Raw genomic sequence first — 11,486 nt, 5'->3', positions numbered from 1 at the left:
GAAATGGACATACCACCAAGTCAATAAAGGGATGACTGTTCACAGTTATTATTTTGACATACGCCAAATGTATGAATGAAGCAATGACTAGAGTATGAAATGGCAATACCAGAGTAATTTTCTAGTGAGATTTCCCCCAGATCTTTTCTATATAATTAAGCAAAATTAAAACTTCTGGAGCTATCAAATAGAACTTTGGAACTAATTTTTAAATGGTACTTAAAAGAAAAAAAAAAAATACTTGCCGACTTGTCAGTTTTCAAGAAATGTTTGTTGTGGATCAAATGGGTGGATGGGGAAGGAGGACTGAAACTATTTAAGTAGTATCAAGCTTTCTAGTTGTGACTGTGGATGTCAGGAATATGTAAGTGTCTCTGAAAAAAAAGTTCTTTCCTGAAGGTACACATTTAGTTCTACAAACGCAGTCTTCGGTAGAAGAGAAAAAAAATGAAACAAGAAAAAAAGCCCTCTGAGAGTCTGTTCAGTTCTGACCAAATTGTAACAGTAACAAAGACTGAAATAGGTAGCAAGAATGCAAGCAGATACATAACATACTTAGAGTAAGTACAGAACCCGCATACCAGAAATGTAACTATCAGATCTACTTTGCTGAATGTGTTATAAACATGTCAGTATAGGAATTCTTAATCTAACATATACGTGAAGCTGAAAAATGTACTGTACGCATGTGCAACATCAGATTGTGCTCTGGTTTGTACCAACAGATCAGTGGTAGCCAGTCTTGGGTGGTTTGAGCTCTCTGGCTCCTGGAACTTGGCTATATTTATCCCAGCTGATGTAGCCTGTCAAGTGTGCCCTGCTGCTGATAAGGTGCCGTAGTTGACAACAGTGGGGGATCAAGGGGGAGGAGCAGGATGGGGGCTTCTGCTGAGAGTTTCTTTAGGGGGTCTCAAAAGCCCTGCAGTCTCATTCCCATTTAGCTCGGACCCTGCTTTCTAGATACAATTGGGAGCAAAGTGAAGATGCCAGAGCCTCTAAAGAAAACAGGTAAGGATCATAACAGATGGACAACAGCTTGACTGAGAAAAATGTGAGTAGCTTTTGTATGCTAGAAAAATGAGATGCCTCAGTGGAAAAAAAAATAGAGAGGAAAAAGAGACAGTATTGTGTGAAGTTATGAATATTTGAAATGTTGAGTGATCTTGCAGAGAAATCAGTAACTAGTTTGGCAACCCTCAGCCACAGAATTTTCTCAAGAGACTTTGGATCAGGAAAGAATAGAAGTGAAACATGTTTAACTCTTGGATTCTTTTCATTTCTCATTTCTTTTCCCAGTCACCTTTAGGACTCTGAAAAAACACTTACAGTCTCTCTCTCTTGGGCAGTTAGGCAGTATAAACCTCTCCTGGTTTGCTTTTGGTTTTTTTGCCCGATACTTTCAAGGAAGTGTAAGAGGCAAACTTTGATGGTATTTTTTGTTAGTGAAATCTCTGGGAAAATGAAGCAAATGGCACCTGGTTCAAAGCTTACTCTTTCTTATTCTTCCAGCCAGTGACAGTAGAGCTCTAGGAAAAAAAGAAGACATAGTACTGTAAAGAATATATGTGTATTTCTTTTCACTCACCTCCCTCTATCCTTTCCCTGTGAACCAGAAGATTACTAGCCATTTCCAGAAAGCCAAGGTCACGGTGCCCAGTGCAAGTCTTGCTCCACTAGAAAAACATCAGGAGAAGATTTCAGACTTAGGAAAGTTCTAATTTAAAATTGAGAAATAAGGAATCACTCAGAGGCTGCCCAAATAGGAAAGAAGGGAAGGCCTAGGATGGGGTGTAAGGTGCAATGAATGTCTTTGAGAAGGAGGAAGGGAGCTTGGGAAGCAGAGGCAGGGAGAGTTTAGCTTCAGGACACCTGTGTGTGGGTAGAGGAAGATGTCTCAGGAGCACCTGGTGTCCACAATTAAGTTTGGAAAAAAAGTTGTCAAAAGCTGAAGTTATGATTGTTTGAAAAGTGTGCATACATCCAATACACAGGGCTTGAGAAAACTGTACTAAATCTGGGATTCTTGACTTTTAGAGGTCTCACTTCACTGATCCCAGTGTACACCCAGAATCACCACTACCTGAATGTACAGTGCAAGGTGCATGCTTTTTTAAATACATGCAGTTTCCAGAGTTAGTCAATAATAGCTGTTGATACTTATTAATGTAGGTCTGTGTGCTTTGCAAAGGACTGAATAGGCATCAGTCTCCTGTTAGGCTGGTCGATGGGAAAATCTCCTGTGGTCACCACAACAAAAGAAGAACTTGTCAAGAAGAACTTTCCTTTTGGCCAAAATATTTGGAATCAGCCACTGCCAGAGGCAGAGCAAAATCCAGGCCATATCTCCCATTAAGAACTGCAAAGCACTAAAGCATGATTAACTCCAACAAGATTCAAGTTTCCTCTGTATGATAACTCTAAAGCAACAGTGCTATCACCAATCCTTCAGTTTTCTCACAACTATTGCATCATTTGATGTTCTTAAAGCTGCAGTTTCTGAAATCAGATGGAAGTAGAATCATACATATAAAAGTATATGCCAGACCTTGTAATTGTAGAGAAAACCTTGTAAATATAAGTTGTAAAGGTTCAGCAACCACCCCCAAATAAGACATTCATACCCATCTTCTGTTTTTAAAGCCACGTGATTTTGGAGATTCATTGAAATGTCTAATGCTTGTGATTGACATTGCTGGCAAAAAAATATATGATGGAGTAGGCAAAATTTGACAGTGTCATCAACTCTGCATTGTGATTTTTGATTTCTAATGGTTTAACTGCCTTTAAATTAACATTTTCAGTCTCTGTAGATGAAAGGCAACTTCTCTGTTTGTAAAGATGCCCACCTTTGCTGATAATGGTGAAGAGAAATTCTATTCCAGCTTATTTCTCCAGAGAAATCTAACAGGTGTCTAACATCACTAGTCCTACACAATTCTTATGAACAAACCAGCCCAAACACTATGATTATCACGGCAGGGGGAGGAAAAGCTCTTGTTACCCACCCTGACTGAGACAGAACCAGTCACATGCTCCATAACTTCTAGAGGGGATCTTCTCATTCTCCCAAGAAGCATTAATCCCTTTGGTTTTCTATTCCACGTTGTTTATATATTCAATCCATTTCAAGATGGAATAACATTGCGTGCAATATCAGAAGGGCTGAATAATCATCTAGCAATTCATACAAAGGAAAATGCTTTATGCCAGAGAATGATCAGATATATTCTGCTGTTTTAACAAACCTTTTAACATGTTATAAAACAAACACAACAAACAAACCAAAACCCCACAAAACGTAAAGCAGTGAAGGAAATTTTCCAACACTCTTTTACTTTAAACTGCCCAACTAAAATACTTCAGGATAAGGCACTGCCCTATTTATTTACAGGATACCAGAAGAACTGTCATAGCTTTCCAGAAAATGTATACACTCCCCAAGAGCAACAGGATTTGGAAGGCCTGTGGCAATTTAGTGTCAGAGCGAAGAATCAAACATTGGAAAAGATCACTTTTTGCAGGCTTCTGTTGCAGAAATTTTGTGTTCTTCTCCCTCTGATTTAAACATTTCATAGTTAATCTCTGTTCAAAGGCTCACTTTTTGGAAAGTTTTGGTAGCTCTTTTTGTTGTGAAAATTCAGAAAGGTTAAAAAAAACCCAACCATTTCCCTAACAATATTTTGTGACATTAAGAGGAAGCAGCTGACCTTTTAAACACCAAATTTAGTAGATAAATGGGACTTAATGGGAAACGTGTGCACTACTATATCTGGAAAAGGAGAAGTCTGGTATTACTCAACTTCTCTGAAAATCAGTCAATTTTTATTCACGTATTTTATAGATTGAGGAGTCTAGATTTTGCAGTTCAGATTAGGAAATTTTATCAAGAGTTTATAAATAACCTGGCTTGTAAGTACACAGAGGCCTTTGGCATTAATAATAATAATCGATGTTGCATAATGAAGAGTAGAGCGTAGAATTTTAGTTTGAACATAAGCGCATCGTTTTACATTTGCAAGCACCTAGCACGGTAAAGTACTGCTCCATGATAATGAACTTCTGTGCACTACAGTAATACAAAACCAAATAATAATAATTCATATAGATATATTTTCCTCTTTTGTAAGTTAAGATTCAAAGCAAGCTAAACATTATTATCCCCACTTTACAGAAAGTATGATGGATGCATAGAGAGAGACATGACTCTGCTCAGTGAAACTATTCCTCGCCTCTTGCTCATGTTACAGGAATTTACAATCTCAGCTGCTGAAGTAGGCAAGGAATGATAAGATTGAGTATTTCAATAGCTTTTGGATCACGGAATGATTAAGCTTGTAATTGCAAGAAGCCACTTAGGTCCTGACTGAGGAATGTGTAGCATCTTTATATAGTTCCTCAGCAAGGAATTTACAAGCTCCACTACTGAAGTCTGCTTATCCACAGTTTGGCTTTTAACTCAATGGAAGAGCAAATGGTATAAAAGGAAAGCCAGATGCCAAGTGTAAGTACTAAAGCAAAGATAAATTTTCAACATGAAGCCTTAACAAATTACGGAATTCCAAAAGCTAATACTACTTTTCTAATATTAATTGAATACACTGGACAGATACATATTTTAATACCAAATACACAGGATGTGCAGAAAGATAACTCAGCTTTGTGGGAGAAAAATTGTGACACTATTTTTTCTAATTACACTCATCAAAGATATCCGCTGGAGTTTGTAGCACGTGCATTGAACTAGGTATGTTAGATTCTCCTAAATCATTTATGCCTTTAACAGTTTTTATTTCAGAAAGGCAGAAATATCATTTGAAAGCCTTATCTAACACACATTCTCTTTAAGTGCTGTCATAGTGCTGGGCCAGACTGGCCACTAAAACAGCTTATCTCCCTCTCCTCCCTGTACAGATCAAAAATAATGAATGATGAAGAGCTGAAGTCAAAGCCACCACTCTGAAAAGCAGGATGAAATAAAAATAAAATAAAATAATAGTTAAAAAAAACAACAAAAAACAAACACAAAAACCCCCCAAACCAACAATAAAAGAATGGCTTTCTATCACTTTATCTAGTTAAAATCACTCTTGTGGAATCCTTGTTTCTTCCTCAGTTTCATTTCACATACTTCATGCATGCTTTGAAATTCACTAATTTTAGGAAAAGATTTTCACCTAATGTTTGTGATTCTTAACAAGCCTAATTATTTAGAGAATGTGGCTAGGAATTTAAATTATTCCAGGTATTTAAACAGTATTTTAATATACATCTCATCTCCATTTTTTCTGGCAATAATCAAATAGGAATGTCTCTTCTAGCTTCTAATACTTTTATTCTTATTAGAGATACAAGAGTACTTAGTAGCTACTTACTAACAATTTGAAGCTGTACAAAGGCAACAGAAAACCAGTCTGCCACAAAACACTTACAAAATAAAAGCCCATTAAATAGATAGATAATTCAACAAGAGAGGAAAAAGGAAACAATGATTAGTACAATAGATAGTGACCTGGGTAGCAGCTTAGCCATTTTCTAGGTTTTTGCATAGAAGAGTATGAAAAAGTTTTGAAGCAGAATAGTAAACTAGGTTGATGGTGGATGTCAGAAGGAGATTGCTTCAAAGCACGTCAGAAAGTAAGGGAGAAAGCATGAAGATGCTATGGAGATTTAATAAACGTCAGCAGTAGGAAAGCAAAACATTAGGTTTTATTATTTTATTTAGGTGAAAAGTGAAGGAAATTTGGTTTAGAACTTAAATTATTTCATTCTAGTTTAATGTGGCCAAAAGCAAATGTATTTTATATTTCTTCATCCTCCTGATTGAAAGACTTATTAATAAATTATTATCAAAATGCAATCTGATCATGGACCTCCAAATAAAGCTTTTTATTACTAACTAATGAAGCTGTAACTCGGGTACCATACATGGTGTATGGCGTATGTGTACATCTTCAGCTGTTAGAAGACTTTTAAAGGATGGATGCTGCACACGAGTTCTGGTAGCAGCAGCATTAGCCACCAAAAATATTTCTGCATCAGTACTGAAGACGACACACAGCCCGCTTCCTGTCTGTCTGGGGTAGAAATTTGCTGTTTTACATTACTCAGAAGTTAAATTAAGTTCTTTGCATTGTGGAAGTTTGAAGTGATTAAGAAGGTCTGGGATACGAGAAGTGTTGAAAAATGGGTTAGTACAAAGTGGTTCTAGCCTCATTTTCTTTCATTAGCTCTACATCCCTCTTCTCTCCCCATGTAAAAACTCCCCACAGCAATTCCAGTTACGTGCCCATCCAGTTCCATCCAGTTCCAACACACACACAGAGCACCTATTGCTCTCCTTCCCTTCAATAATTCCTGTCGTCATCAGCACTGATAACTCATGTGCATCTCTGTCCTCTCTCCAGAATTACCATAGTATGTTAGTACTAATGTCACCTTTTCCTCCCTTTATGCAGGGTGGGTTAGAAATTACTGGGAAGCAGAGAGTTAACAAAGTGGGAGGCAGAGGACATGGGCTACTTGGTCATCAGGTGCCTCAGCCCAGTGGCTTCTAAGTGCATGTTCAACTGGAGTCTGGATAAACATGTGATAGTGCCTGAGATCTGTCAATGCCTGACAGGCACAAGACCTGTAAGGCATTCCACAACATGACGAGAGGTGTCACAGTTGTTGGGTTTTCCACAGCCTGATGGTGGTGGTTGTATCCAAGAGTGTTTTGTGTATGGGATGGATATATGGAAATCAGAGGGGCATATCGGGGTAGAAGCCAAATGTTGAAGTGAGAGAGATTGCCAAATGGGGAATGAGTTTTTGATAAAGCAGCCAAAAGTGAGGTTCTCAGGACAGACAAGAAGTTTTGAATGGTGGTGTTTAGGAACATTCCTAGTGAGGAAAATAGCTGTATTAGATTGGTATAACTGCATGAGAAAAAAAATCTGCTGGTGAACTTGGATTTACATGTTACTTAAAGTAACAGCCACAATGAAGGAGACCGGGAATAGCCGATCTCTCGCTTTTTTCTGTTAAGCAGCCCGTTTTTCCCCCAGAAGGAAAAATGATGGCATTCTCTTCACGTGCTTATTCAGCAATCTCACTTCTGCAACAAGTAATTTCCTGTAAAATCTCCAGCTGTACATGGCTACTTTTCCTTTGCAAATACGAACAGTGAAAGATGAAAAGGAATAAAAATGCATACAGAGAGACACTACTGTGGACACTGTCACCCACTAATTCTGGATCTCAAGTGCAGGAAAATGACTCAGGGTCTCCTGTATCTGTGGAAAAGTGGGTTCTCAACAACTGTTCCTGCAGGCCTTTATTCACATGGGAGATTTTTGGCTTTTCCAATTTTATGCTTTAGTGATTCACAATCATTTAAGTCAGAACTGAAATAAGTCTTTTGGCAGGAAAGGGAGAGAGAGAAAAAAAAAGACAAGGACACTTACTTGTAAACTTCTACATATGTATTTGGATTTCCCAAAAGTCAGAAATATTATGTGGTAGTGGAGATTTCTCACTGTGCAAGTGGTTCTGGCCAACAATCTGTTTTTGTTGAGTCATCTAAAGTAAATGTAAGAAACTTAATCACTTTGCAGGGCGTGCAGCAGATCAGAGAGTTACTTCCAAGTATGCATGTCTTGAAACCCTGCCATTTGTAGGCTGGAACCTTTACAGGCCACATTGCTGTTAAGTAATTAGGATATTTATAGATTCTTTTGTGCTTAAATAGAAGAGCGATGATGATAGCACTCAGAGACGAAAAACATGCCTCTTTGCTGCTTTATCTCTAGCGTCATAAGGAGAGGAACCAGTAGTAGGTATTTCAGGAATGGGTTCCAGAACTGACCTGGCTCCATGCTGTGCGGTAACCTGGCCACTTCTACATGTCTTTTGAATTCTGTACATCAAACCTGGTGTCTACAATAACTCTTCTACAATTATTCATGATACACTGCATCAAAGAATACCCTGCATCAAAGAATACCCTGCTGTGTTATTTACTGAAGTACAATACTATATCAAAAGACGTGCAACTAATAACAGGCATTTAAGTATCATGCTATAGCATAGAGCCCTATATTCTATGCAGTACTATATTCTGTTTAAGAACAATTACACCACTTACAGGCCTGAGGCTAGAAAAAACTTAAATAAAAGCTACAGGGACATTCAACTCCCAGACAAAATGTCACACAGTTACATCTTAACATGGAAAAAAAGCATGCAGAATAATACAACAGGAGCTCAGTCTAAGCTACTAGGCTCAGTGAAAAACAAAATTGTTTTTTCAACAAATATGTAAAGTGCAGGGAAAAAAGAAAGAGAAAAATGTAATTTAGGTTTTTTAGAAAACAAAGAGAGGCAAAATACAATACATACTAAATTCTAAAAGTATTTGTAATTGACACTTTAATTGATGTTTAAGCAGGTTTGAGTCCTTTGAAAACCAATGGAAGAAACGTGACTTGTATGACTAAAGTCCAAAGGCCACCAAATGAAATCTTCACAGAGGTAGCTCCACTGAAGTCAATTAACGCCACAGGAATAGGGATTTTGTGGAATGAGCAGATGGTATTACCAGGAATATACCATTTATACTAACTAAAGCACCTGATTGATTGAACATGAGTGTAAACTACTTCTTTTAAATATTTCCATGTCATTTTCCCTTCATTTTTATAAATCAAAAGTTTAAAGCTAATTATAACCATCTTGTGGTGTTTGGAAGAGTTCTTGTTGCTGCCCAAGTAGAATAGCCATAGACAATTTGCCACAGAGGTGACAGATAATTAGATGTGATGGAATCACCAACATTTTATAAAAGCATGGTTATGAAGGGGTAAGTCAATAAAAATATGCCATAATGATGTATAAAAAACATTCAGTGTATAAATCATCATTTTAATTACTGGTATTTTTATAGATAAATGTAGCTCACAGCAATTAGCAAAAAGATAACAGATTTCATTAAGACCAAAACAGAAACATAAAATGAAAAACTTGATTCAAAATAAAACTGAAGAAATCTAAATAAATAAATCAGGGTAAAGAAATTAGTGAAATAAGTTACCTTATTAAAATCTAATCTTGAGAAAGATTAGGATACTCATGGACCAAAATCACAATACATTGCTTGCTTTCCAAATTCCTATCTCTTGTGCTATTTTGATTACATATGAACTGAAACATCATTTGGTTTATGGTTGTTCCCCCCGTATACTAATAATTTCATTGGTTCTCATTATAAGCATCATAAGTGCTTCTCAACACATAGAGGAAATATTTTGATGCACCTTGTAATTAATTAGAAAACTAGTTGTTGTAGAGTGCTACGTAGGGAAGTACTCTAACTTTTAATGCTGAACTAAATATTTGAATGCAAACAACAATTGGTATTATTTTAGCTTGGATAAAATTACAAGGGCCATCATAGGAACGTGCATCCCTTTCCACTAAAGCCTTGATCAGTTAAAACAGAAGCACCAAAATGAACCATTAATCCGTTGTAGTATATTAGGACACAGGTCACTGCACAAACTGTATTTTTAAGGGAGCTGTATTAAGCAACTGTTAGGACAGAATTAATATTTCTAAATAAAACTGCATGTCAAATTAATGTAGAGAGCTTGATATGTAAGAATACATTTCAGGCCATCGTGTCATAGATCAAATCATTAACTTATGAAAAATCAGAGCTCATTATGGGAGAAAGAAAGAAGATGATGGACAGTGAGATGAGTTTGCTATACATTCCATTTCATTGCATGACAATATGGAGAAGATATGACATCTCGGCGAGAGACAGAACTCGATAAACACAAAGACAATTAAACTACTTCTCTATGGAAAGTGTTGTAATTTATATCTTGCATGGGCAGAGGGGAGAGAAAGGAGACAGCTGTTGCAGCCACAACAGCTGACTACACTAGATATGCCACAACTGCAAAACAGATTTTAGTGATCCCTCTCTCTTTTTTTAGTTTCTGCATTTACCAAGAAGCCGAAGACAACAGAGGTGACAGCCGGAAGCACAGCTGTGTTTGAAGCAGAGACAGAAAAAGCTGGCATCAAGGTGAAGTGGCAGCGAGCTGGCACAGAAATTACTGAAAGTGAGAAATATGTCATCAAGGCAGAAGGAAACAAGCATTCACTGACAATCAATAATGTAGGAAAAGAAGATGACGTGACATATGCTGTAATAGCTGGAAGTTCCAAGGTGAAATTTGAACTCAAGGTCAAGGAACCAGGTACAGTGTTCCCTAAGCAGTACATCTCTGACAAGCACACATTGGTGATAGAGATACCAGGATACCAAAGAAGGGACAGTTTTCCTGTATACCTTATATATTGATGCCTCAAAACAAGCCTTTTCTAAACAGCTACACATCCAAGTTGGGGAAGAATATACACTACATTAGTTAGAATAACATTTAGTTCTTTCCAGTAAAAATTGACTTGAAATTTATTTGGATGAGATACAATGGGACACCTTTTAACAATAAAAGTGGTAGAATTTGATATTTAAGTATTAAAATAATACCAATTTAAAATCACGCTGTTTTCTTTCAAGACGCAAACACAGTTTAGGGTAAAAGGCATAAATTTTCTGAGAGCAGGGTTGACTCATGTCCATATGTTCACAGATACTGTCTTGTTTTTCAGACCTTACTAAGATTAGATTGTTAAAGAGTAACTGGATTACCCATTATTATTTTCACAAACAATAATGATTTCAGCTCTTCATTATCAAAAAAATGGAAGCTGCCCCCTAACCTCCCCAGACACAGCCACCTCCCTTTGTGACAGTGGAGCCACTCAAATTAGTCATCACATGACACAACAGGGCCAGAAATGCCTGGTGGAAAAAACATTGCAAACAGCTGGGAAATTGCATGTGGGACTTGTGTGAGAGGTAAGCGAGGCCCTTTGAAAGTGGCTCCACTACCTATGGGAAAAAAAATAATCTTGCTGCAACTGATCTGTTTCAAGAAATTCTACCTCCCTCCATCTGCCCCAGTTGCTCACTCCTACTCTCTTTTTATATATTTCTTTCTCCATTGTGCCAAACACATTTGCCTGAATTTGTCTGTGAGGTCATGGTTTAATTGAGAGGCCATAAACTTCCATGAGACAGAGGAAGGAATGATAGATGGATTTTTAATATACTTTCTCCATATTGATTACTAGCAGTGTCTAGAGCTGTTCCCAACCCACACACAGCCATAGCATTTGGAACATTGCATTCCAACAGCAGAGTTAAACAAAATCTCATGATCAAGCAAATTGTTTACAAAAATAATAATTGCATCGTTTTTCATTACCTTTTCTATTTAGGCCACTGAAGTTAACATCAAATAATAGCGTTACTCATCACTGAAGTTTCTACACATCAAGACTATAGAATTTAAAAATCCAGGCTTCAGTTCTTTTCAAGCTCAGCAAAAGAAAGAGCCTCATAATGCAGCTTCAGTAGGCCCCTTCTTCCA

General features: G+C 37.2%; 1 protein-coding gene across 1 annotated transcript in view; it reads left to right on the top strand.

Annotated features, from left to right (window-relative positions):
- The first annotated feature begins 851 nt into the window (after positions 1-851).
- Positions 852-11,486, top strand: part of MYBPC3 (myosin binding protein C3) — a 66,273-nt gene continuing 55,638 nt past the window's right edge. Inside the window, exons 1-2 of the mRNA XM_054200455.1 lie at positions 852-1,008; positions 9,981-10,247. Coding sequence (XP_054056430.1) covers positions 984-1,008; positions 9,981-10,247 — 292 coding nt within the window. The 5' untranslated portion in view covers positions 852-983. The remainder of the gene's footprint in view (positions 1,009-9,980; positions 10,248-11,486) is intronic.

The sequence above is a fragment of the Rissa tridactyla genome, chromosome 4 (assembly GCF_028500815.1).
Source record: "Rissa tridactyla isolate bRisTri1 chromosome 4, bRisTri1.patW.cur.20221130, whole genome shotgun sequence".
Taxonomy (NCBI): Eukaryota; Metazoa; Chordata; class Aves; order Charadriiformes; family Laridae; genus Rissa; species Rissa tridactyla.
Note: the sequence above shows the minus strand (reverse complement) of the source record. Positions and strands in the feature narration are given on the sequence as shown.